The following is a 27,682-nucleotide window of genomic DNA, read 5'->3' as shown; positions in this document are numbered from 1 at the left end:
CACGTGCCTGGCAGCACACGCAGTGACACAGACCGGGGCGTCACCTCTCCCCGAGTCTCTCTCGCTGTGGCCTGACTCCGCACACAGGTCATCCTGACCGCCTCCCCCGTCCTCTCCCATCCTGCCTCTGGCTCCCAGCCCGCTGCCTGTGCTCTTCCGGGTCCTGCTGCTGGAAGGTCCCTTTCCTCCATCACTGAACTCCTGGCCACTCAAAAGGTGGCTCCCATCACGGGGCACATGGGAGAAAGGCAGATGCCCAGGCCCTGCCCCAGACTGGCAGAGTCAGAATCCGCAGTCCACACACACACACACACACACACACCCCTGCGATCCGTGTGCACGGCAAGTCTGAGGAGCACTGGTCTGGCTCTGATGTCACTTCCCGTAGGCTGACGCTGCGGCTGGGAGTCTGCCTCAGGCCCTCTCCCCTCCGAGGTAACTGCCCCTGCGCGGTGCTCTCCCAGCTCTCTGCTCACACCCGGAGGGCGGCCTGCCCCGAGGAGCTCTGTGAGATGCGGCAACTCATCTGTGATCCCAGAGGTCATGGCTGAGGACTGGGCATGCCCAGAGCCTGGCACGTAGCAGAAACTCAACTCACAGCAGCTCTGCACGCTCACCACGCCTATGACCATGGCGCCCCCTTTCCCAGATGTGGAAACTGAGGCTCAGAGAGAGAGGCTTTGGTTTTGGACGTTCAAGGCTCACCTAGGACTTGATCTGTTACATCCAGACTTTGTCTGGGCTCGTCCCTCCCTGAAACAGAAGCATTGAGCCCAACCCCCAGCCCATCGCCACCATCTGGGTCACTTTCACTCGGGAGGGCGGTCAAGTGATGCGCCACGCGTTCTATTTCAAACGAGGGGCGTGAGAAGGCGAGGCGGCAGCTCCTGCCCCGGGAGAGGACGCAAGCATGACTTTCAATGCCGCCTTCGCAGCCCGGCCACGTCCCGCCCTCCCTCCATTAAGCCTGCATTTCCACGGAGGCGCTGCCGCTGCTACGGGTGGAAGGTCTCCCGCCACACGCGCCCCTTCCTCCCGCTGTCTCTCAGACGGGCCTTTCCTCATCTCTGATGAGCACGGCTCACTCTGGGAGCGTAACTCTACCACGTTCAATCGTTGGAAGTATTTCCCCAGTTCTTGTGACACTTTAGAACGAAGTTATTTTTTCGAGGTAAATATTTAATTCTTCCATTCCCAAGAGGATGGATGGACGCTTCTGGGGAACAGAGCTCTCACCACTTTTAAAATCATGGGGACTCAAATCTTTAGCTCCCATAGTCCTCCAGTTCTTTTTCAGGGAACAGAAAAGTCAAAACCTGCCGGACACTGAATCCCACTGTTGCCTCACTCTGGCCCCACTCCATGCTGCGGGCCCTGAGCTGACTGGAGGAGACTGCTGCCGCGTGTTACAGAAAGGCAATGATCGTACCTGGAAGAAGAGGATTATGTTCCATATCAGCCCAAGAACCAAGGAGGGGTTGCCGTCCGCTATTTCTGCCGCGTCGATGCTAACCAGTTTTACCTGCAGGGAAGCAACGGATGAGCTTAGCGGGGTGGCCACGTACGAGGAAAACAGGTGGTTTTCGGATGCCCTCGTGGGCCTGTTTCTCTGTCACCTGCCCTGCTCAGCATTGCCAAGGCCGCCTCTCAGGGCCCAGCATGCAGAAGTGTGCGGAGGAGTCTTTTATCATCACCTACAGAGGACTTACCCCGCAGACACCAGGCTAAGCTCCTGAAAGTATCACCTCAGTTCGCCCCACACCAACCCCTCCACGCAGGTACTTCGATGAGCCCTGTATTTCAGGTGAGGGAATTCCAGAGAGGGCAGACGTGACGTGCCCAGGGTCGGTCATCTTTTCCAGGACAGGTGGTGAGAGCCCGGCAGGTCTGCGCATGCTACACTATCACCCTCACACCTGCGATTGAACACGGCCGTGGACAAACACAGAGCAATGACATTGGCCATCGTGGGCCGCGATGGGAACGAGAATGACCCGAATGGGTGATCGGACACAGTGTGCCGGATAAGGCTGCTACCCGGAGTTTTGGCATCATTACCAAATAGCCTACTGATTGGCTAAACTGCCCGTCTGAGGAACCCTTAGGCCATCATCTACTGATTGAACTGCTGACCCCAGGATGACGCTCTTAGCAATGGTTCTGAAGGCAATGGTTCTCAAAGTGTGGGTCCCAGATTGATCTCCTGGGAACCCCTTAGAAACGCAAATCCTGCCCCAGACCTACTGAATCAGAGGCTCTGGGAGGGGGCCCCCCATGTGCATTTAAACCGGCCCTCCAGGTGAGAATGAGGACCACGGCCCTTAGTCACGTTGTTCTGCAAACAAAACCCGAGCCCGCAGATCAGAGAGGAATCTGCAAGACTCTGCAGGCCACTGTTTGTCAGGTCCTCCCCTTGGTTCTTCACACCCTTTATCCATGTGAAAGCCACTCCTCAGGGGACAGAAGGGGGAGGGAAGTCACACTCCATCCCATCCACCCCCTTAAAGCACGTGATTCGCTGGTTTTTTAACGAGTCCACAGGTAAGCACAGCATCACCACAGTCCATTTCTGAACATCGTTATCCCACTGACAACCCTGTCCTCTAGTTCCCTCTCCCTGAGCCCCCGTCCCCTCAACCCTAACCGACCACTAATCACTTCCCGACTCCAGGGACCTCCCTGTCCTGGATGTGTCATAGGAACAGGATCATGGAACACGGCGTCCTCTGAGCCCGGCATCTTTTATAATGTTTTCCATGTCCATCCATGTGGCAGCCGGTACGGGTACTCGGTCCTTTTTCGTGGCCGAATAATATTCCACGGATGGGCACTTGGGCTGCCTCCACCTCTTGGCTCTTCTGAGTGACGCTGCTGTGAACCGAGTGAGCTTTTTGGCCGCCGCCATCTGAAACGCCTCCTGTGCCGGGGCTCTCCCCACAGCCTGGGAGGCAGGGCACCTCCCCAATCAAGACCCGAAGTACTTTCCTCACGAAGCTCCCGTGGCACCCCGGAAGCCGGGGTGTGGGCAGGGACTGATGCTCGGGAGCCGGCCTTGGACTCTGAATGTGTGACACTGAGTTCATTCAGGGGCGGTGATATCCTCAGCAGCGGTGGGGACAGTGCGGGGCGGCAATGCCCACTTGGATGGGGGCGTGGGGAGCTTTGCAGTGGGCGCCAGGCATCCCTGGGTTCCGTCTCTGGTCCCCCAGCTTTGCAGTCGCTCTGTGCGCTCCCAGCATGCTTTCGATACATCCCTTTCCTGCTAAACTCAGCCAATCCGAGTTTCCCTTGCCGGCGGCCAGGGACGCCAAGTGAATGGCTTCCTGGCCAAGCCGCACGCGGGCAAGCTGCGTGTTTCACCCGGGCTGCCCGCGGAGGCTCCCTGGGGCGCTCCATAACCTCATCCCTCTCGGCCACCCGCCCCACGGAGGACACCAGGCAGCGTCAAAACATAGAAAAAGCGAATGAAAGTCTAGAAAGTTCTATCCAAGAGGGGAGGTATTTGTAAGTTTTCCTGGCTCACTTCGCCCTGCACTTCTCCCTGATGCGGGGTTCTAGGAGGCGGGGTTACACTGCGAGGCTCACCGCACTCTTAGTCAAAGGAGGGAAAATGTCACCTGACCCTAAAGAGCCGAGACCCCGTCAGCGTCCCGCCCTTCCCACGTGGGGGAAGCTTTGTCCCGATGGAGGCCCGGGGTGGGGGGGTGGGGGGAGGGGCAGGGGCCGCCTCGCCAACAGACGGGTTAGCCGAGTTCCGTTCACTTTGAACGTGGTCTGTAGGCCTTTCCCAGGCTCCCTCCCCACGCTTCTCCGTGACCAGCACTCAGCCACGCGGTCCTTGCAGCTGCCGGAAAGGGCCTGCTCGCCAGATGGGTCGCATACTTACGTTGCTATCTTCCAAAAACTTAAGTGCTTTCGCTATGTTGTTCAACCGAAAGATGCGGTGGGACGAGGATTTGTACTCGTGGAGCTGAAACAAACCAGACAGCCCGCGTCAGACAGCGCATCCCGGCCCGGGAGCCCGCGGCCGCCGCTCGCCTTCCCCGGCTCACATTAATCTCGGGGAAGTCGGGGGGCCCAGCTGAACCCACCCTTTATTTATGGTTCCTGGGACTTCACAAGGCTGAGCCGGTGAGTGGGGGACCCAGGGGTTAAGCAGGGGACAGATGTGTCAGGCTCTTCTCTCTGACCCGGCTCCTGGCCTTTGATCGGCCTCCCCCTCCAGAGCCCCCAGCGACGTGCTCGCTCCCACTGATGGTTTCTGTCAGAGCAGGAGCCTCTGCAGCAGCTGCTAAATCATCCGCCGGTCCCCCCGGGGGCAGATGTTCCGGTTTGCTGGCCAAGAGCTTTGTGAACAGTGATCTCAGGTCAGAGAGAGACAGAGAGGAGGAGGGGTCGGGGCGGGGGGGGGGGGGACAGAGACAGGCAGAGAGGAGGGGGGAGAGAGAGAGGGAGGGGGGAGACACAGAGAGGGAAAGAGACAGACAGAAGGGGGAAGAGAGACAGAAAGAGAAAGAGAAAAAGAGAGAGACAGAGAGAGAGAGACAGAGAGGAGGAGGGGTGGGGGTGGGGGGGGACAGAGACAGGCAGAGAGGAGGGGAGAGAGGAAAGGAGGGAGGGAGGGAGGGAGAGAGAGAGAAAGAGAGAGACAGAGACAGAGACAGAGAGAGCAAGACAGAGGGAGAGAAAGAGACAGACAGAGAAGGGGGAAGAGAGACAGAGATAGAGAGAGAGAGACAGAGAGAGGGAGGGAGACAGGCAGACAGAGAGGAGGGGAGAGACACAGAGAGCGAGACGGGGGAGGTGCCTGCAGAAGCCCAGCCCCAGCGATGCCCGCTACACTGGAGCAGCGTCAGGGTGAACACCCTACACCGCATCCCCTCGTGCCCCTCCAGGGCCTGGGCGGGAAGAGCTGACGCCCCCACCCCTCCAGGAGGGTGTTTACAGGGCAAGGCAAACCAGGCGGTGTCGGTCACCCTGGCCCACACTCGTGGGTTGTGGCTGCACCTCTGTGTCCGCCACCAGGAGCCACACAGGGCAAATCCAACCCTGATGGGGTCATTCTGGCCAGGTCACTGCCCCCCCCCCCCAGGGGACATCTGGCATGTTGAGGGGACGTGTTCGGTTGTCACACCTGGGGGTACCACTGGCACCCAATCGAGTGGGTGGAGACCAAGGATGTTGAACAGCCTGCAGTGCGCAGACAGCCCCCCCATGGGAACCCTCCCACTGAGTCCTCAGCAGCAGCAGGCCGAGCCGCGGCCACGAGGGGGACAGGGCCGGCCTGGGCACGGCAGACGCCCCACGTGAAGGGGGTGGGCTCAGATCAAAGTGAAACAGCCTCAAGACCAGCGGGTCCAATTCCATTCTGGTCATACGTATAAGAAGGTTCTAGAAGCTGGCAGTTCGTTTCAGCCTTGGGATGGATGATAGAATGTGGGTGTAATATACCTTCCCATCATCCCGATTATTTTTTATTTTTTTTAAATCTTTACTGTTGAAAGTATTACATATGTCCCCCTTCTCCCCCATTGACTGCGACTAGCTCGCCCCCGCGCCCACCCCAGGCCTCCACCCCGCTATTGTCTGTGTCCATGGGCCATGCATATGTGCACACAAGGTCTTTGGTTGATCACTTCACACCCACCCACCCTCCCCCGCTTCCCTCTGAGATTCCGCCTCTGTTCCCTGCGGAATCTGTTCCCTGCGTCCATGTCTGTGGATCTATTTTGTTCATCAGTTTATTTTGTCCATTAGGTTCCACTATGAGTGGGATCGTGTGACACTTGTCTTTCTCTGATGGCTTATTTCGCTTAGCAGGATGCTCACCAGGGCCTCCATGCTGTTGCAAGGGTAAGAGGTCCTTCTTTTTCTACGGCCATCACCCTGATTCTTAGCTATCGTTCTGGTTAATACAATGGCTGGCCAGTTCTTATTCTTTGCCTTATCATATTCACAGAAAACACGGGGCATTTATTCATCTACTTACTAAAGTATATTTTCTCAAACAAACAAAAAGAGGGAGATGCTGCCTAGTTACGCGGGATTGTGTCAGTCTTATCACCGAGGAAGGAACGTCACCCACAGTTTGGTGCCACAGGACGTGCGTAGGGCCAGGACGCACGTGCACAGGGTCTGTGCTCACAGAAGCCTCCAGCACCGCCTCCCTCGGCCTTTTCTTTCTTTCTGACCCTTCCGTGCCGTACGTACCAGGTTTCGCCCGGACAGGACTTCTAACAGCGCCATTAGGATTCTGCCGTCTTGTATGTCAATGAATAAATCTTTAACTTCCAGAGGAGGGTCGCACTGCGCAAGGAGGGGAAGAGGTCGGGCGATTAGAGACCTGTAACTCCCGGAACTAGTCCCCGTGTGCGGCTGCCACTCAAGAGAGAACTTCCCAGCACCCACATCCGTGCACGGGCAGTCAGGCCCATCCACAGAGGCCCCTCCTCCCCAGGGGACGCCCGAGCAGCGGGGGGCCTGGGGAGCTGCGGGAGCTGTGACAGGGGCCCCATCGAGCGAGTGACCCTTGGGGACCCTTCTAATAGGATCCCTCAGACCCCAGTCGTATTACACCCACGCTGCTCTTCAGGGTAGAAAGAGCAGGCATGCGCGAGAGTTACAGCCTCCCATCGGGTGAACTAGTTCTAGAAGCAGGGCTCACATCAAACGCCCGGGGGCGAGCCCTTCGCCTCAGGTCTGGGGACCCCGAGGCTCCAAGAGGATGGGTGACGTGCCCAGTGTTTGGACGAGTCAGCTCTTTGGTGCAGTCCTGTTCCATCAGGACACACTGGCTGACCACAGTGCCGCCCGACCCACCCCGCAAGGGCGTGACCCTGGGTCAGTGACCCTTTGGGCCTCGGTCCAGATGTCAGCAGGGCTCCTCCGTCCCCAGTGCTGCTCGGTCCAAGCATCACGCCTTCCTGAGGGGCCCGTGGTCCACATCTGGAGGTGGGCCACCCCCGGCCGCGGAAGCCGGAAGGAGGCTGGTGTTGATGGACACACAGCTGGACACACAGCTGGCCCGCTGGATGCTGGGAGTTGGATGAAGGGAGAGAATCTTCCCTTCCACCCCCAAGTCTGCAGGTCTGCCAGGATCTCAGCGTTTGAGAGGCTGAATTAGATGTGCATTTATATGTTTAGGTATACAACGCAACACATGCTCGTTATAGCAAATTAAACTAATTAAACTTGTTTTAAGAAGTTGATCGGTGGGACGTGACTGCCTCTTGCCTCCACCACACCAGGCTCCTGAGATAAACTGTTCTCTCAGATGCACCTTGCGCCTGTCCCACGAAGAGGCAAGGGGGTTAGACACACCTGAGTTCAAATCCAGGTCTACCCCTGACTGAACTTGGCCTTGGCATTTTCCTTCACCTCCCTGGGCCTGAGTACCCTGGGCTGCAAGGTCGGGCCTGGAATCCGACCCACCACAGGGACGGGAGCTGCAATGGGGTGAGGTCGTGCAGGTAAAGGCCTGTCCTCCCCCACAGCACCTGTGCCCCAGACCAACATCACCCGTCAAACCAGTTTCCTATGGAGGGGCTGCCTCCCTGCAGGTCTCGGGGTGCCCAGGCGTGGATGCCTCAGGGCTGGGAGTCCTGCAGGGAAGTGTCCTTAGCCGGCGCCCCTCCACAGGGAGCCACTCTGTGAGCATCATCTCTATGCCCCACTGGCTTCTCTCTCTGGGTTCCTGGGCTCGGTAAATGGCACCCTGGGCCCGAGCTCACCAGGTTCTCCCGCTGCCTGAGGAAAAGGCTCCTCTCCACAGGGGATCTGGGGGTGGAGGGGCCTGGCCGGGAGGAGGTAGACGCCCCACTCCCAGCCCGGCATTATTCTCTGAGCCTAGACCTGGAGGGCCTGCTGTCTAGGTGGCTGTGCCCACCAAGGGTTTGGCTCGATGTGGCCGGGAGCCCAGAGCCGCTGGAACTGGTCGGTCGGATGCTCCAGTGCAGGGATCTGCAAACTGGGCTTCCCAGGCCCCTAGGCTTCAGCAGAAAAGGGTGCCCTCTGGGCGCTGGGGGCCAAGAAGGGGGCTGATCCATCGCACCCCCTCCAGCTCCTAGGGGCCTTTGCTCAGGGTCTCATGCAAGAAAGGCTTCTGTGAACTAAAGCTTTAATGCTGCCTGGTGAAGAGCTACTGCAACAGAACCTCCGGGAACAGGGTCCATAAACCTGCATGCTAATGAGCCCCACCCAATGCTAATGAGCCCCACCCAGTGCTAATGAGCCCCACCCAGTGCTAATGAGCTCCACCCAGTGCTAATGAGCCCCACCCAGTGCTAATGAGCCCCACCCAGTGCTAATGAGCCCCACCCAGTGCTAATGAGCCCCACCCAATGCTAACGAGCTCCACCCAATGCTAACGAGCCCCACCCAATGCTAATGAGGCCCCATTCAATGTTAATGAGCCCCACCCAATGCTAATGAGCCCCCACCCAGTGCTAATGAGCCCCCACCCAGTGCTAATGAGCCCCACCCAGTGCTAATGAGCCCCCACCCAATGCTAATGAGCCCCACCCAATGCTAATGAGCTCCACCCAATGCTAACGAGCCCCACCCAATGCTAATGAGGCCCCATTCAATGTTAATAAGCCCCACCCAATGCTAATGAGCCCCACCCAGTGCTAATGAGCTCCACCCAGTGCTAATGAGCCCCACCCAGTGCTAATGAGCCCCACCCAGTGCTAATGAGCCCCCACCCAATGCTAATGAGCCCCACCCAATGCTAATGAGCCCCCACACAGCACAGATTCCCTTTATGTTTCAGTGCTGGGGCGTCTGCAACATTAAACAGTCAGGCTAGTGCTCTCTGCTCCCGGGGACAATGAAAGGGGGTGTCCACAGAGGTGATGAGGACACGGTATAAGTGGGGTGGGCAGCTGTGACCCCGGAGACTCACGGTGGAGCTGGGGCCCAGGCACCCTTTCCTCCAGGAAGGCTCCTGCCCGGCCAGCCTTGGAGGCTGTGGTGTCCAAACACAGGGCGATCCCACCCACAGGTGCACAGCAAAGGGCTTCGCTTCCAGGGCAACAGAGACTGCCTCTGAGCCACAGGCAGGTTATTTTCTCTGCAAACTGCCGCAGCCCCTTGGGAGCGCTCCGGGCCGAGCACCCGGCATCGGGTACGGAGCCTCTCCCGGAAACACTTTCCCTGCTAATGGGAGGCAGCGATCGAGAGACCCAAACCAACACCCCCTGATGGACGGACAAACAACGTTTCCCGTGAGCAGCCCCGACTGTGGCCGAGCCTCATGTGCGAGCAGAACTGGGAGGATCTGGGAGCCCGGGCGGCGGCAGCACTCGGGCCTTGGCCGCAGTCCATCCTGCGCGAGGGCAGGCGGAGGAATTGAACCGGCTCCAGGACAAACACTCCGGCCCGAACGTTCCGTGGGCTTCATGAGATCGGTATGGCCGAGCAAACAGCACCCCCAGGGCTTTCTTCATGATCTAACCCTTTGGTAAATGAAGGAATTTTTCCAGAAGCCAGAGCCTCGGTAAATATTTCTGACAGCCTTCAAATTGCAGGTAAGCCCAATTCCCCCAGGAGGCCTGGGTTTCCTTCCCATGAAAGGCTGCTCTTGAAAGTCTCGGGGTTGGAAACGGGGCTGTTAATTTTGCCCCGTTTATTAGGCATCAGTTCCAGGTGCTGCCTGATTTATCCTCAGAGTGGGCGCGGCCCACCTGCCCGGATGGAGCCGGGCCGGGCCGGGCCAGGGGGAGAAGCCCCCGTAGGATAAGTGCTAACGGAGGGATTTGCTCTATTCCCCTCTGTACCTCCCTCTATTTATTTTTTAATTAAAAGCAAAAAACAAAACAAAACAAAACAAAAAAACCAGAACAGAAGAAAGCTGCCAGGGCCACACTCCGTCCAGCAGGAGGAACCGCTACCCTCACACGCATCGGGCGAATCGGGAGTTCAGTGAACTCAGGACTGGGACGCGGGCTCCCTTTTTTCCAGAAGTAACACTTCTCTTTACGAGCCCCGGGAAATGCACCCACAGTCAAGTAACTGGCGAGTGATTTTTACCGCTTCACCCACGATAGGGAGGCTCTCCCCTGAAGAGTTCAGGAGCCTCCTGGGTCAAGGGTACCCCATCCCACAGGTGGGGGACAGGTGTGGGTGGCCAAGTGCTGCCAGGGAAACATCCCAGGCCCGGAAAATCAACTCCGTGAATGAGAATTTCGGCCAAGAGCCCCACTCCCCACAAACCACATTCATTTTCTCTGCTGCCTAGCTGCTCCCACGGTTCCCTCTCAGGCCCTCATTTGGGTTAAGTCTAGGACAGTCTGCAGTCACTCCTGTCCCTGTGAGGGGGCAGGAGAGAAGGAAGCAGGACCTGCCAGGCTGAGGAGGGAAGGAGGCTGCGGCTGCCTGTCCGGAGACCCAGGCAGTGGGATGTCCGAAGAAAGAAGTGACGCGGGTGGGACGAGTCCTGGTGAGTCAGCTTTCTGATAAAGAGCAAAACAGCTCGGCCGGCGTGGCTCAGGGGCTGAGCATCGACCTATGAACCAAGAGGCGAGTCCTGGTTCGATTCTCCGTCAGGGCACAGGCCCGGGTTGCGGGCTGGATCCCCAGTGGGGCGTGTGCAGGAGGCAGCCGATCGATGATTCCCTCTCATCATTGATGTTTCTATCTCTCCCTCTCACTTCCTCTCTGAAATCAATCAATAAATAAAAAGGTAGACCTCTCCTTCCCCAAGTGGACTGACAGCCCCGGCGGATAGAACCGCGCCTTACTCACCTCCCCGTTCCGGCCCGGAGCGCGATGCCAGGCCGTGAGAACACGCACTGTGGAGGTTTAAATGAATGACAACAACAACCACAGAAACCCACTGCCCCGCGTGCCCTCACCGGGCTCCCGAACTGGACTCGGTTATGGATGAGCCCTTCGTCACCCAGACCCAGGTGCCCGCTTACCTTCTCCAGATGGAGGTTTATCCACCGAGTGAAGGTCCTCTTCTGCACATTCTCCCTCTCCTCTGGGAACAGAGAAACGCGTCAGCCAGGCACAGAGAAACATGGACGAAGCCCCCCTGCTCCTCCCCAGGGGGTCGTGGGCGGATGACAGGCAGCCCCGGAGGGTCCCATGGACGAGCTCAAGGGGCTTGGCAAGGGGTTGGGTGGCACCTCGCATTCACCATCCCCGGCGTGTCCCACAGATGAAGCACCACAAACTGAGACGCACAGAACAAAACGTTCTACACGCCCTCACGTGAGCATTTGGGCCCTCGACCCTGCAGCTTCGTAAGTGCTGGCGGTGGCTCGGCGGTTGAGCGTCAACCTATGAACCAGGAGGTCACGGTTTGATTCCAGTCAGGGCGCAGGCCCGGGCTGCGGGCTCCATCTCCAGTAGGGAGCGTGCAGGAGGCAGCTGATCCATGATTCTCTCTCATCATTGATGTTTCTATCTCTCTTTCCCTTCAATAAAAATATATTTCTTAAAAAAGAAGCGCTGGTGGTAAGATACAAATTAGCCACAGGTGACGGCGCTGCCACCCGCCTGGCCAGAGCCATGGGGCTGAGGAGCGGGGACCCAGGAGAGACGGGGCAGGGGGAGGCCAGCGATTAGGGGTTGGGGTGCAGGCTCTGGGGTGTGCCAGCGTGGGGTGGAGAGAACGGACAGGCCTGGGTTTGGACTCACTTGGCCCTGTCATCTCCCAGCGGGGTGCTCTTGGCCAGCCGCCCGTCCCCACGTGGGACCTGCTCACTCCCAGGCCGCCCCCAGGGACCTGCGATCCCGCAAGTCAACTCAGCACAGCACCTGGCACAACGGCTGTTCATTTACTTTATTTCACATTTTGTTACTATTCTTTCTAGAGCCAAGAAACATGTGACCTCCTCCCGGGAGGAGAGTCCCGCAGGAGCCACAGAGGCCGGAGGGGCCAGAAACCAGATGGTGACTCCTCCGCCGACAGCACCCCACACAGGCTCCTAGGGAAAGAGCTTCCCTTTCCAGGGGTCCCTGCCATCAACTCTGTTTCCGTTTGTCTTTACAACCTGACAGCACTGCCTGCGAGCAGAGTTATCTTACAGATGAACGAAATGGGGCCCAGCCAGGTACCAGGACTGCCCAGGGCACCTGCTGGAGAGGCAGGACTGGGCATCACCCTCAGGTCAGTCTGCCCCCCATGGGCACTCGGAAAGGAAAGGTCTGGGTTCAAATCCCAGGTCTTTCAATTACAGCAAAAACATCGGCAATAACAGTAACAGAGATGGGAACACATTTACCAAGCGCTCGCTCTGTGGCGGGTGCCCATCTGGGCCCTTCACCCTTGTTCACTGTTCTAACCCTCCTACCACCCGTGGAGGCGGATGGGAAACCTGGCACCGGCCCAAGGTCACACGGTCACTAAGGTCACCGCTCCTAGTTTGCAGATGAAGAAACGGAGGGTCAGGTAACGAATCAGCGACGCTGGGACTCGGAGCCGGTGCTGCGCTCCTCCCCTCCTCCCCAGCCCTGTGGTCCTGGCCTGGCCCCCTGGACCCGAAGGTTGTTTGGAGATGTGGCAGCGGGGTCCCAGGGCTGGGCCCGCCGGCAGCCCCGCCAGCAGCCCTGCCGGCTCAAGCCGCTATGCCTCTCAGGAAGCTGACTCTCTAGTCACCGAGTTCTGGGTTTCAACAGCCGGGGACACATCACACATACTTCAGACCATTTCACGTTTCTTTAGAAAACATTTCATAAGCAAATGAGAGGCCATTTGTCTCCTGCGGGAGAAAGAGGGCTACAGTTTTCTCTGATGACTGTGGTTCTTTTTTTCCTCTCGGCCTCATTACTGGGTAGATAGTGGCGCCCATAAATCAAATTTTAATATTGTGCCCTTCAATCTTCTTAATTGAAGGGCCAGCAGACAGTAATTATGCTTTATGAGACGGGTTTTTCTCTCTTTTCCCTCCTTTTCTATAAGGGAAGGCCGCTGGCAAGTAGGCCTAAGGGTTAAGTGTCTAATTCTTGTAACTGGTGCGAGGAAGAGGAGGGAGAAAGGGAGTTGAGAGAACTGAGGTGGGGAGGGGGGCCTCTGCTGGGGGCATGAGCTCCAGAGTCTCGGAGCTTTCCAGAAGGTCGGAGATACCTCCCCAAACCCCACTGGAGACCTTGGTGCCTCTGCAGCTTTTCCCACAGCTGGGTGTCCATCTCTCTGTTGATGGCACTTAGCTACTTCCCGTTTTCGCCGTTACGAGCACCTTGTATAAGCGCCCGGCATGTGGTTTTGTGCACAAGCCCATGCATACATGTCTCCTGCCTGACAACTAGAAGTGAAACCGCTGGGTCTTAGTGGTAGGCACATTTAAAATTTTAATAGCTACTTCCAAATTGCCCTCCCAAAAGGCTGCCCCAGTTTATACTTTCGCCCCCAACTGTCTTTAAACAAGTTTATGGGGATTGTAAAGTATTTATACACACGTTCTAGCACTCAGGCTGGTTCCTCCATATGGCGTCAGAGAGAGCAAAAGTATGAAACAGAAGTACATTCAGTGGAAGCCCGAGAGGACCTGGGTTAGGCTGCTGGTTTAACTGTGCAGAAAGGTGTAAATGAGGAAGCGGGTGTCTGTTAGTCTATATATGCCTCATCCATCCATCCATCTTTCCACCCAACCATGTATCCGTCCTTCCATCTTTCCACCCATCTATCCATCCATCCACCCACCCAACCATGTATCCATCCTTCCATCTTTCCATCCACCCACCCATCTTTCCTTCCAACCTTGTATCATCCATCCATTCATCCATCCATCCATCTTTCCACCCAACCATGTATCCATCCTTCCATCTTTCCATCCACCCACCCATCTTTCCTTCCAACCTTGTATCATCCACCCACCCATCCATCTTTCCATCCATCCATCCATCCATCCATCCATCATCCATCCATCCATCCATCCTTCCACCCCACCATGTATCCATCCTCCCATCCACGCTTCCTCCCAGCAGATACTTATTCAATGATTATTACATGCCAGGAACTATGCCAGACCCTACGGGCAAAATCAGATAAAGAATTAAGCATTCACAGAATCAGCACTCCAAGAATTCACAGCCAAGTAGGAGAGAAAACACAGACACCACGGGGCACACATGTAAGGAGAAGTGAATTAGGAGTTTCCAGGGTGAGGACATGGTTTCAGGCCCCGGGGGTGCTCCGCCAGGAACTCTAAGAGAATCCTACAGTGCAAGTGGGACACGGAGGGGCTCCTGAAGACAAGGACATGTTTCTCACTCTGCCCTGACCAGGGCCAAGCTCTGGGAGGCTCTCCTTCCATTCCAGCCATGGCCAGTGGGCACATCTGAGCACATACAGTTCAGCGTGGACAGCGAAGCTGACCCACAGGAGCACAAGGTGGTGACGGAAGTTATGAGGGAACCATAAGACTAAACCACAGCCTGGCCGGTGTAGCTCAGCGGTTGAGCATTGACCCAAGAACCGAAAGGCCACCAGTTCGATTCCCGGTCAGGGCACATGCCTGGGTCACGGGCTCTATCCCCTGTGCGGGGGGTGCAGTAGGCAGCCTATCAGTGATGTTTCTTTCTCATCGATGTTTCTATCTCTCTGTTCCTCTCCCTCTCTCTCTAAAAAATCAATAAAAACATTAAAAAAAAAAAAAAAAAGACTAAACCACAAATAACAGACGAGTCCCAAACTGAAACTGGGTGCAGAGACCATATTTCCTGGACCTGAAACTGGGACACATCACTCAATACACAGCAGAGAGAGCGTGTGAATTTGGAACATCACGTGAGAGCCACACGCCATCAGCTGGGCGACCTAGGCAAGTTCATAGCTTTCAAAAACCTTTGCCTCAGTCTTCCCTCTGCAGAAGGAAGGTGGCTGTGCCGCTCACCCAGACTTCGATCGGATCACCTCCACTCTCCCTGACGCCCCCCCCTCCCCCGCCCCCCCCCCCTGCCCCACGGGCACGCCCAGCCTCAGGCGCGGTGCCTGGTGTCCCACACAAAGGTCTGCGCCCTTCAGGGCTCTCTCCGCCTCGAAGCCCCCACCCCCACGCTGCAGGCCTTGCTACTTCTGGCCTGCCAAGGCTCCATAAACTTTATATAGTTTCCATAAAGCCAACGGCCCCTTTTTTCCACCGCACCTATCACGTTGTAAAGGTGTAGGAAACCATGGCCCGGGAAGGGTCTGGCCTTCTCACACGGCGTTTGTGGGGCCCTGTGTGGGTTTCCTGGGCAACGAGAGTAGTAACAGTGCTGTAAAATGGCCCTCCCTGGCTCTGCCTGGCTGGCCAGGGTGCCCAGTGCCGGCCAGGGTGGGCGAGGAGGTCACCAGGCCCAGGACTCTGGGGACAGAGATGGAAAGGGAGGCCCAGCCTTCCGGCTCAGCCACCATCGCTATCCCCAGGCGTGAGTGGGGTCCCTGCTTTGCCAAACGCAGAGTGTGTGGAAATGAGAAGGCGGGCCTCCCTCCCCTGTGCAAGCTTTCTCAGGCGGTGGGAGCCACGGAGGGAGGGACACAGCTCTGAGCGCAAACACTGTCACTGACACAGCAGGCGTGGCCTTCTTTCCCTCTGCCCACGGTCCCCACGCACTCACATCCTATGTCATGTTTCCTCTGTAAAATGTCTGCTCTTCCCGCCCACGAGGCAGGCGTGGTGGCTGTATCTGTTTATAAAAACTGTACACTGATTACAAACAATTAAAACCATTAGGAAAGCATGTAGAAATATATCTAAAATATCTTGAACTCTCAGCATACACAGAGATCACCACTATTGACGTTTTATTGCCTATCCTCCCGGAAGGGCGTGCGCGCGCGCGCACACACACACACATACACACGGAGCTAAGGCTGGAGAGAGATATTACTGCGCACCATTTCAATGTGATCAGTGAACGACACAGTGCTTCTCAAAGCAGGACCCACAGATCACAGCATCAACGGATGACAGGCTAATTCCTGGGCCCCCGCCCCCGCCCCCCCATGACCTACCGACTCACTCCAGCTGGGGGTGACGACGGCGCATAGTTTAGGAAGCTGGGTATTAGCTGGGAAGACAAGTGCCATGGCTCCGTGGTCCCCCTTGGGCAGAGTAGGGAAGGCCGTGGCACGTCACCTGGCCCAGGAGAGGCGGCAGGCAGCACGGGGCCCACCGCGGACACGGGGCCGGGCGGACTGCCACCCCCGCTGGCTCCGGTTCCATGCGCAGCGCTCAGGCAGGAGCGTCGCTTCCGTTCCTTCTGTGGCCCAAGCACTTGCAGGCAGCGGCTGCCGTCACCGAACGTAGTCGGGAGTCTCTGATCCTGGGAGATGAGTCGGGGTTCCCCTGCAAGGACTCAGTTCCCAAAGGGAGCCGCCCCTGTGACATCGTCCAGTGGGTCCGTGGGGGCATCTGCTTCCAGCTCCAGGGCGCTGCCAGGGCAGGAGGAGGGAGGATCGAGGCCCCTTCGCTCTGTGCTCACTCCTCCAAGCCAGAGATCAGGAGGCGGAGGGTATCGGCTGGCAGACCCTCAGTGCCCACGGACCCCGACCAACACCGGGATGAAGGCTCTGGGCAAACTACAGGAAGCCACTCCCCTCCCCAGGGAAGCTGAGGAGCAGGAGGGGACCTGGGAGTTAGGGAGCCCACCCCGTGCAGCCGCTGGGAAGGCCTGAAAGCAGCAGTGGGGGCTGCGTCACGCTGCTGTCCACTGACATCCCCGAAGCTGGTCTAGAGCTGTCCCCATTCCACAGAGGAGGAGGCTGAGGCACAGAGCTTCTAGCTCTCACTGGAAGATCGGGACTTGAACCCGGGCTCCAGGGTGACCTGCCCCATGTGCCTACCACGTTTGCAGGGTCCTCTGGGTGCCCTCAGCCAGGCTACTGACCTCGGTGCCCCAACACTGTGCAGGTTGGCCAGGGGAGTTCAACCAGGGGGGCCTCTGCCCCCAGGGCACACTGGCAGGGGCTGGAGACACTTCTGATGATCACAACTGAGGGACATTCCACTGGCATCTAGTGGGTCGAGGCCCAGGACGCTGCTCAACACCCTACAGTGCCCAGGACGGCAGGAATCACTATAGGACTGCAGTGGTTTTGAGGATCAAATGCATCCCAGCTGCCTTACCCACCACGCGCGGGTGGGTGGCAGAGAGTCCACCAGCCGGACTGCCCCCAGCCCATACATGGGCACCCACGGCCCACGGACAGTGCCCAGGGCAGCCACCCGGGCGGCCCCGGCCTGTCCCCTCCAGCCGCGGTGCCACTGGACTCCCGGGATCCAGGGCGGCTCGGAGAAGAGGCCACCCCGTCTGGACGCGGCCAGGCCCCCGGCCAGGCCCTGCCCGGTGGTTTCGCTCTTTCCCGTCTTTCAACACCTCCCAGAAACACAGCCTCATTACATGGCCCCATGCTGGTTCACTTGAGAAATAAAACTCAGAAACAAATTAAATGGCAATTGCTTTTCAAACAGGAGAGGGGCCAGGCTGCAGGAATCCCGGGCCGGCGTCCTTTGGTTCCGACTCCTGGGGACCACTCCCCGGTCGGCTCTGGCGGCATTAAAGCCGGGGCTCCATGTGGTCTGCACCAGCCGTGATTTTTGCATTTAATTTCCTTTGTTTTTCCTCCTCGAATGTTTGCTCTGACCCAAGTCGCTTTTATCGAGACTTTGGCCATAAAATGTAAAACCCTCCTTGGGACCGCAGACGGAGCAGCAGGCGACTCCTGCACACCAGCGTGCAGTCCTGGCGGCCGAGCAGGCAGCGCCCCCCTCTGCGGCTCCTCCGCACCTTCGCTCCTTTGTCCCTCCTACAGGCCCGGGATGCGGGACCCTGGGCCTCGGGACAAAGACAGAGCAGCCGGCCCGAGCCCGCACAGACCGGTGGTCTCCCACTCCTCGCCCCCACGGAGACAAATAAAACTGCCAAACGCATTCTAACGGGGGACTTCAACCCAATTCTCTCACGGGTCCCAGAGGCCACCAATTAACAGGCCCCGTTCCGCGGCTCTGCCCTGCCTCTCAGCTGCTCCAAAACACATAACGCAGGGCTCCAAAGGGCGAGTCCCAATTACACACCAAATTAAGTTTTAAGCTCCATAGACATATGCAGGGCTGGTGCCTGCAACTAAAATAAAAACCTGCTCTAGTTTTTTCCTGAGCGCGACTCTACCCTCAGTGCTAAACCTCAGCCCACCTTGATTCATGACAGATGACGCCAGCCAGCCATAAAACCCCAGCTTAGGGAAAGGGGCTTTACATCCACCCAGATGGGGAGCCGGGGGGCACCGCCAGCCCCGCAGACGGCCCTGAGGTGAGCAGCCGGTCGAGACGGGGCTGCAGTGGTGTTGTCCGGGCGCCCGCACCCACCCAGGCCGCAGACCGTGAGGACGCTCAACCCCAGAGAACACTTAGCCCCAGGCTCCAGGAGAGGGAAAGGGAGAGAGGGAAGGGAAGGAGGGGAGAGAGAAAAACACTCTCTTCGCACATCAGGAAGTCTCGCCTCAGATGCACCCCGACATCCCGATCCCTAGGGCACCCAACTTCCTGGCGGGGACCGCACATTTTGGTGATTTTTTTAATTCCAGTGTTTTCTTGGAAATGTTCTGGTTTCTCGATATACACTTGAGCAACTTCTAAAGCAGTGTTTTCCCAACCACGTTCTGCGAGTACTAGCGCTAAGCCCTCTAAGGGGAGCCGCTGTGTCTGGAAATATTGCCCATTTCCCGCCGTGGGTACTTATGGCGGGAGGGCAAAGGCTCTGACAAGTCCGGTGATAAAGACATTGGTTTCACTTGTCCAAACTACGCTCACGTGAAGCCAGGCCCCTTTCCTGGGTCCAACTAATCACCACTTCCTTGCAAGCACCCTGCTTTGGAGATGTCGAGGGGTGCTCATTAGCGGGGGGAGATGTTCCGTGGGGTCTGCACAGCCACCGAGTTAGGCAGCCACACTTCCTGTGACATAGACCACCACACACTCGCCAAACCTGGTTTCCTCTTCCTCCTGGGCACTCAGCCAAACGACACTTCCCAGCCTCCCTTGAGGTGGCTGGGCCGATGCAGTGTGGACAGGGGGGTGCAGCCATGCCACCTTCAGACAGGGCCAGCGCTCCTCCGTGCCTTGCGCCACTGCACAGAGGCAACGCAATGGACGGAGAAGACAGAGCCACCGGAGGGAGGAGGCCAGGCTCCCGGGACCCCCTGGGACAGGATCACCCAGTAGAGATGCCCCACGAGGAATGCCATCGGGTGAGTGAGAAATCCTCTTGGCCGTCATTTTGGGTTGTTGCTGTAGCAGTTGCCCACCCTGGCGAATAACACTGCCGGGGGTGAGAACCAGTGCCCCTGTGAGGAAGGAAGGGAGGAAGGGAGGAAGGCAACGTTTGTCAAGCCCCTTCCAGGCAGGGAGGCTCCCGTGATGTCCGCTGTGAGTCCTCGCGGCAACCTCGACAGGCAAGAAGAGGAAGGCACTGGCCCCGGCATTCGGTGGGAAAACTCAGAGAAGGACCCAGCGCAGTCACTGTGAGCCGAGCCCCTCTCCCGGCACCATGAAGGGAAGGCTGAGCCCCTGCAAAGCATATCTTCCTGAAGAACCTTCCTGAAGAGAGTGGCACGCGCAGGATGGCTCACCTGCAGAGCGAAGGCTGACCTGGTGCTGCCCTGAGGCACAGAGCTTAACATGCCTGATAAGAAGCATTGGCCCAGGCCCGGCCCTCGGGGCTCAGTGGTTGAGCACCAACCTTCCAACCAGGTCACGGTTCGATTCCCAGTCAGGGCACATGCCTGGGTTGCAGGCTCGGTCCCCAGTGTGGGGTGTGCAGGAGGCAGCTGATCCATGATTCTCTCTCATCATTGATGTTTCTCTCTCTCTTTCCCTCTCCCTTCCTCTCTGAAATCAATAAACATATATTTTTAAAAACCCAAAACAGAAGCATTAGCCCAACTGCTTGGGTTCAGCTATTTTTTTAAAGGACATGAAAAACACTCACTTCATACAAACGACCTTGATTTGCATACAAATGACCTTGATTTGCATTTTCAAGGACATCTGTCTTAAAAACACCCACCTCACTCTTTGAATACCACCATTTTTATTACATGCAAAGGCCACCCAGCCCTGTGAACCAACGGGCCCAACTGGCCCAGGACGTTCAGTGATAACCTGGGACGGCCCCAGGCAAACCCCAAACCCGGAGGAGCCGGTCCCGCTAACAGACCCGCTAACAGACCCGGCGTGCATTCCGGAGAGCTGGCCCGCAAGGGACGCCGCAGGGAGGGCGGGAGGCCCCAGGAAGCTCCTGGGAGAGAAGACATGAAGGCCACGCGGTTAATATTTGCAACGTGGTTAATATTTGCAAGGTGGTTAATATTTGCAAGGGATAAAGCAAACTGTGAAATTCCCATTTACAACGTCTACCTGCCAACAAAAAGTGACACCGGCGCTTGAATTCTTCCCCTGAGCGGGAGAGGCACGGCTGGAAACTGTGATGGGGAAAGGCAAGAGGTGTCACGTTCTCCCGGAGCGTGACGTGTCACCAACATTTCATGTTAATTAACAGGAGAACAGAGGTTGCGGAGCCGGAGCCCAGGGACCGAGCTGTGCCAAGACAGCACATACGAGCGCTGCACACGCCACTGGGGCCTTGGTGAGACACATTTGTTTGAAAACAGACGCAAGTTATTACTTACGTAAATCATCCAAACGTACGCACTCATGCATGCTCATGCGTGTACGCGCGCGCGCGCACACACACACACACACACACACACACACACACTCCCCTCGCCGTAATGGGCTCACCTTCAACCCTCTTCAGGGAATGAGCCCTTAGGGCCCCCGGAGAGAGTCACCATGACAAGGTGTCCCTTAGGCCAGAGCACAGTGGTTCAGCCTCAAGGGCTGCACTCTGACCTTGAGGTCAAGGTCAGAGCATTGTCCCTGGGGGGAACTCTTAGAATGGCCAATCCCGGTTCTGTAATCTTAAAAAACCACCGAGAGGAGACCTGGGGTCCTCAGCCTGGCTGCACACGACCGTCACTGGGGAAACGTTGACACACAGGCCTGGGTCCGCGCTAGACCCCGGGAGCCCGGACCCGGGGCGGCCCAGGCCTCTGCATTACGCGAAGGCTCCGTGGGGATTCTGGCACTCGGCTGGCACCGGGAACCACGGCTCTAGGCCGGGTTGGCCACATTTTCCTGCCAAGGGTCAGACAGCAGATGCTTTAGACTCTGTGGGCCACACGGTCCCCGACCACTGGTCAACCCTGCAGTGTGGTCGGAAGCAGGCAGACAATGCATAAATGGGCGTGACCACGTCCCAATAAAACCTTACTTATAAGAGCAGGCGGTGGCCGCAGCTGGATCTAAGCAGCTTTCTAGAACTTACTGTGGCTGTGCCCGACTCAGCACAACTGTGAGTATTCGGCTCAGCTCCAGGAGTGGGTTTGTTTGCATGACGTTCACTGTCCTAAGGAAATCGAAGAGCAGTGGCAGACGCAGGGGCAGCAGGGGTGTGTGGGAAACAGACGCAGCAGAAAAACCAGGGTTTCGTCCTGCAAGCCCGAGAAATCCACTGGGTTTTCTCCTTCCACCACCAAAACCAGCCAGAAAAGTCAAATTTGGCAACCAGACTTTTCAGTAATTCTTGCCTTTGCTTTCCTGCTTCAGCAACGGAAACTTTCCCCATCAAGTTAGGTCCCATCACCCACCCCTCTCCCTCTGCATCCCCAACTAAACACCCCCTTTGTAGAATCCAAGGGGGACATGGACAGGAAAAATGACTCCAAACAATCACACTTGATATTTTTTCTTCTTTTGTAAAGTTTTTAAGTTGAAACAGGTTTTTAAAAAATCAAACAAGGCTACTTGGGAGGTAAAAGTTCCCAGTAGATCAAATTTTGTTCAAGGACAGTCATCGCCCCCAATTTCTTAGCCCCGAGAGGAACCCAGAATTATTCTGCCCAGCAGGGCACCTGGCTATCACTTTTCTGATTGGCGAGGTCATTGCACACCGAGGGTAGCTCCCATCCAACACAGCCATCGAGGCAGTTGTCCAGCGTCTGCTTGAATGCCTCCCAGGACGAGGAGCTCAGTACCCAACCACCATCAGGCTTCCACCACCTCACAGCTTGTCTTGCAGAAAAGGGGAAAGTGCTAGGGTACAAACTCGGACCAGCAGTTGGGCGGTACGGACGGCAGGTTTCGGCCCTGCCACACCCTGTTCTGTGGGTTCAGTGGGACCCCTGTGCTTCTCCTAACGTCAGTGCAATTTTGTAGCTTAACTGTTTCTGTTCATTACAATTAAAAGCGTCCTCACCAATTTCTTCAACAAGCAAACTGCAAAGAAAAAAAGAAATGAAGAGAAACCTGTATTTTAGGAAAGGCTTAGGGACACCTCCCGATTGCAATGTCTGGTCCTAATTGAGTCCTGATTCAAACAAACAGTTTTTTTAAAAAGGAATTATATTTTGAATGTTTGAAAATATAACTAAATAAATTCTTAGGCAAATATAAAGTGTCACAATTGGGGCAAGAAGAAAAACAAAATTTAAATGCATCAATACATGTTGAAAAGCAACAGGGAGTGCTTAATGGTCAGGGTCCTGTTTCCCATTCTACAGACGCACTAACCAAGGCAGGAACAAGTTAGGTCACCCATCTGGTCGGCAGCAGAGCCAGTTTCACACGCAGGCTGAGCCCCAACGCCCGCATCCTCCCCGAGACGCAGTACTGCTTCCCGACCTCGCCCATGACCGGGACACCACCCACCACAGCGACGCGCGGACTTCCAGGGAGCCAGGTCAGAAATCGTTAGCAGAACTATTCTCACTCCTCCCATTCAGGTCACTGCCTGTGCGACACCACCTGCCGCTGGGCGGCCGCCTCTGCACCTACTGCAGCCGGTTCTCCCTCTCCAAGCGACAACTTCTGCAAGGGAAGGACCCTCTCTGCAAGTTATTTAAAACATTTTAAATCATATTTTTATTGATTTCAGAGAGGAAGGGAGAGGGAGAGAGAGATAGAAACATCAATGATGAGAGAGAATCATTGATCGGCTGCCTCCTGCACGCCCCCTACTGGGATCGAGCCTACAACCCAGGCATGTGTCCTGACTGGCAATCAAACCGTGATCTCCTGGTTCATAGATCGATGCTCAACCACTGAGCCACACCGGCCAGGCTATTTTATTTTTTTAAAACTATGTGCTTATAGTTCATAAAAATTTTAAGTTTCACTTTAAAAAATGACTATGTACTCAACCCTGTGCATGGTGCAATATTTCTGAGCTATTATCTCAACAACACTGGGGGAAATATTTATAAAATGTAATGAATTTTGTTTATGTAATTAATAGCTTACCACTAACAGAAAAAAATTAAACATACAGTGGAAAGAAAGAATCCCATGGATTAAATGATCCCAAGGCAGCTTTTTTCCTTTTACACTTTTTTAAAACTTTTGCTTACTTACTTTAACATGATTCTGGCCACAGTGTATATGCAATGTGGTGTTCTGTGGGTTGGGCTCTACTGGTCACCTGCCCCTATCTTTTCTCACCTTTCCTGAATGGCAGTAGCTTGTTGTTATTATTATACTTGTGGCCCGGTGCATGACTTTGTGCACATTGAAAGGAAATTAATTAGAAGAAATACTTTAATATCGCTATTCGCCCTTTCTCTATAATAGAAGTATCAACCAAATTCACGATAGACAATGGCAGATCGAAACAACACACGTGTGCAATTGGCACCAGCGAGAGCTTTATATATATAGATAAACTTGCTTAATTAGACCTGCTTTCTGATTTAGCTAAACTTTTTCCAGCCCAGTGAAGCACCCCAACTTCTCTTTCAGGTAATTGTCAGCAACACAGCAGTAAATATCAACACGAAGCAGATTATTATTGTAGATCACACAGGGAGAACAAAGGGTGAAATATTTAACTGCAGCCGTGTTTGACTCTATTCTGTGCAGTGAGAAAACCTAGTCATGTTCAAGGTCCACTATTGCTTACTTCTTTTCAGTCAGGTCAAGTTTCCAAGCTTTCTAAATCTTCATTTTCTGGCTAATGAAAAGAAAATAGGATTCCACCAAGTCTCCTAGCTACCTACTCCAGGAATTCTGTGAGGATCAGATGAGATGAGACACGGGAAAACGCTTCACAGACATTTGGTTACAGTGTGAGATGTTTCCACCTGGCTGTAAAGCACATTGTGTTCCTGGGCTGAAGAAACTCCAAGGAGGCTAGTCGCTAGGGAGAGGAAGCCAGGAGTTGCTACATGATGTCATTACCCAGTGCCCACAGCCACCATTTCCGGGCTGGAGTGGGCTGTGGGCCGCATTTTGCGCTATGGGGTCTCGGCAGAGTTGGCTGCGATTTGGTGGGGCGTTTCTCCGGGGTGGTGGCAGGCCTGTGTCCCATTTGGGGTGAGCTGAGTGTTGCTTTGTGGGCGCCAGGTCCATGGTGCCATTTCTCTGTAAATGGCCAGTGTGTGTCACAGCAGCTCCAGCGTGGAGTGTCTGCCCCCTGGTGGTCTGTGTGCATCATAGCAACCAGTCGGACACTTAGCATATTAGCCTTTTATATATATATATCTTATTGATCTTGCTCCTTCTCCATCACTGTGCTGGGGGAGGAAGGCAAAGAGCTTGTCTTGTAGTTTACAGGCGCAAGGAACCTGACACACTCAAGCTTGATGGGGCACCGGCATGGCCCCTCACGGTCCTGGATTCTGAGCCCCAGCTGTGATGACACAGTGACACTGCGACTCTCCCCTGGGGAAGAAGGCGGATGAGTTCTGATATGAAAAGAAGGGAGGAGGGATGCTGGGTGGCTAATGGGGTGGACTATGGCAGACCCTGCTAGTTGTCTCCCCAACGGACACCCTTCCCTTCTTCTCAACTAACAGAATGCTGATGCTGAGTCAGCAATCTGCCTAGTTTAAAAATGATCATTCTGCCCTAGCCAGTGTGGCTAGTTGGTTGGGCGCTGACTCATGCATGAGGTTGCTGGTTCTATTCCTGCTCAGGGCACATGCCCAGGGTTTTGGGTTCAATCCCTAGTGGGGGGCATGCAGGAGGCAACCCATCCATGTTTCTCTCTCACATAGATGTTTCTCTCTCTCCCTCTCCCTTCCTAAGAACCAATACAAAATCTTAAAAATTATCATTCCAGCCCTAGCGGGTTTGGCTCAGTGGATAGAGTGTTGGCCTGCAGACCAAAGGGTCCCAGCTTCGATTCTGGTCAAGGGCACATACCTCCGGTTGCAGGCTCCTCCCCTGGTCGGGGCACATGCAGGAGGGAACCAATCGATGTATTTCTCTGGCATTGGTATTTCTCTCTGTCTTTCCCTCTCTCTCTCTCTTTTCCACTCTCTCTAAAAATCAATGGAAAAATACCCTCAGGTGAGGATTAAAAAAATAAATAAAATAAAAAATACTTTTAAAAAATGATTATTCCCCAGCCTCCCCTGCAAGTAGGCGTAGTCATGAAGGGGAAGGGAAGCTAGGGGGCGGGCTCTCTGTAAGAGGGAGTTGAGAGTGCTGATGTGCGCCCTTTCCTTTTAGCCCCGTGGCTTCCTGCAATGGGCTGTGAAGCTGGAAAACCCAGCAGCCAATGCTAGGAATGACTGCGCAGTGGACAGAGGGAGCCAGTACCTCGATGGCGCTGCAGGGCCCCAGGTTGCAGGTCCCGGGTTTCATCGTCTGAGAGAAAGAAATCCTCTTGGATGAAGTACCTGTACGTGTGGTTTGTTACTTGCAGCTGAACACAGTCCGAGCTGATACAACCCCATCTTCTTGCTGTTACAGCCCATCCTCTGTGTTTGTGAACAGAAGGTGCACTGGGCCACACAGGCCAGCCCATCGCTTTGCCGTCTGTAAATACTCCAGAAATAAGCACTCTCCTGCCTAAACCTGTGGGGCCTGTACGGCACTTTATGAGCTGCACAACTCCTTCGCCTCCGTTCCCTCACGAAACCAGAGAAGGTCAAGATAAGATGGCTCAGCAGCCAAGTCATGGGCAACGCATCTTCCACGATGGCCTGTCTCCTTCATGCTCCCCCAGCATCGAGGTTCTGCCCCCAAACCAGCCAGCCTCAGTAAACAGTTGTGCCGGGTCGCAGCGCGAAGTGACAGCGCGAAGAGCTTGGCTCGTGTCACCCAGGCTCCCCAGCCCTGCAGATCAGCCTTAGGGAGGTCACCCTGGAAGCCTGTCTCCAACCGCAGGGCGCAAAGGACGCACGGGCGCAAGAGGTCACGGCCTTCGCAGGGGCTCGGAAATGCTGCAGAGTGCTCGGGGCCCTGGACCAATCCTCGGAGATAACGAGACAAGTCTGTGTATGTGTCAGGGGGTGGCCTCGTGGAGTGGGGGTGGGGGTGGGGAAGGACCTGCATCAGAAAAGGGGGCTTGCCTGGCCGTGTGGCTCAGTGGTTGAGCGTCCACCTATGAACTCTAAGGTCACAGTTCGATTCCCGGTCGGGGCACATGCCAGGTTGGGGGCTTGATCCCCAGAGTGGGGCGTGCAGGGGGCAGCCCATCCATGATTCTTTCTCATCATTGATGTTTCTCTCTCTCTCCCTCTCCCTTCCTCTCTGAAATCAATCGTTTTTACAAAGAAAACAAGAAAGAAGAGGGGACTAGACCGTGGGATCTTGAAAAGGCATTAGGAGAGGCTGTGCTTGGCGACAGCGCAGGAAGGCTGCTCGGGGACCACCTGGAACCAGCCCCCCGGGCCCTCTGGGCTTCCTGACACGCTTCTTATTTCCCAGGCGTCCTCACTCGGCACACAGTGGCCCGGAGGGAGGGGGGGGGGGATGCGGGGCCACAGATGACGCCCACCTTCTCAGCTCGTAGACAAGCTCGTGGTCCAGCCGCCACGCACCACCCTGCATTCTGAAAAAGCGGGGACCCCTGCACCTGGTGTCAGCTCTGCGATGGGGCCCAGTCATTCCGGCTATAAAGTGAACCCTGTATTCTCGCTGACCGACCCTAGAAAAACAGAGAGTGGCCTCCGGACTGGCTTAAGCACATCTGCTCCTCGCACGTCCGATTGCGAGCATCTCCCAGCCCATAAACGGAACTCACTTGTTAGAGAGCAGGGAGCACCCACTGTCAGAATCCCCAAGGCTGCCTGCGCCAGCACTGTGGAACGAGGCGCCTGTATGTATTGAGTGCTGGGCGCTTGTGAGGCGGCGTTAGTGTCCCCATTTTACACGCGAGGAAACCAAGGCTCAGACAGGCGAGGGGATGCAGTGCTCCGGATCACACAGAAGAAGAAGAATTCCGCTCGCCTGGCGTGGCTCAGTGGTGAGCGTCGACCTATGAGCCTTGCGATCACAGTTTGATTCCCGGTCAGGGCACAGGCCCAGGTTGCAGGCTCGATCCCCAGTGTCGGGTGTGCAGGAGGCAGCCGATCCATGATTCTCTCTCATCATTAATGTTTCTCTCTCTTCCTTCATCTCTAAAATCAATAAAAATATACTAAAACAATAAAAAGAATTCCAAATGTCTCAGGTAGGTTTGCTCAGGTTCCCGGAGCGAGGGTGTCTCAGAGAGAGTTGGGGGGCCTCTGTGGTGAGCACCCCCCTCCCGCCGCCCAATGCTGTTCTCCTGAGCAGCGGCTGGAACCCTCCGGGCCCATGTTTTGCTGGGACACATGCCTCCGCTTCTGCCGCCCTCAAAGCTGCAGGCCAGGTTCTAACTCGGCTCCGAGGGTCGGAGCCAGGCCTGGGCGTCCTCACGCAGAGAGGTT

General features: G+C 55.9%; 1 protein-coding gene across 2 annotated transcripts in view; it reads right to left on the bottom strand.

Annotated features, from left to right (window-relative positions):
- The window catches only part of CLMN (calmin), an 85,947-nt gene that overhangs the window by 18,940 nt on the left and 39,325 nt on the right, over positions 1-27,682 (bottom strand). For both annotated transcript variants that reach the window (XM_036317935.1, XM_036317936.1), the window contains exons 2-5: positions 10,920-10,981; positions 6,211-6,306; positions 3,887-3,970; positions 1,430-1,522 (exon numbers count right to left, since the gene is read on the bottom strand). In XM_036317935.1, the coding sequence (XP_036173828.1) occupies positions 1,430-1,522; positions 3,887-3,970; positions 6,211-6,306; positions 10,920-10,981 (335 nt within the window). The remainder of the gene's footprint in view (positions 1-1,429; positions 1,523-3,886; positions 3,971-6,210; positions 6,307-10,919; positions 10,982-27,682) is intronic.

The sequence above is a fragment of the Myotis myotis genome, unplaced genomic scaffold (assembly GCF_014108235.1).
Source record: "Myotis myotis isolate mMyoMyo1 unplaced genomic scaffold, mMyoMyo1.p scaffold_m19_p_1, whole genome shotgun sequence".
In the NCBI taxonomy this organism is placed as follows: Eukaryota; Metazoa; Chordata; class Mammalia; order Chiroptera; family Vespertilionidae; genus Myotis; species Myotis myotis.
The sequence above is the reverse complement of the archived record's forward strand: the minus strand, read 5'-3'. Positions and strand labels throughout refer to the sequence as shown.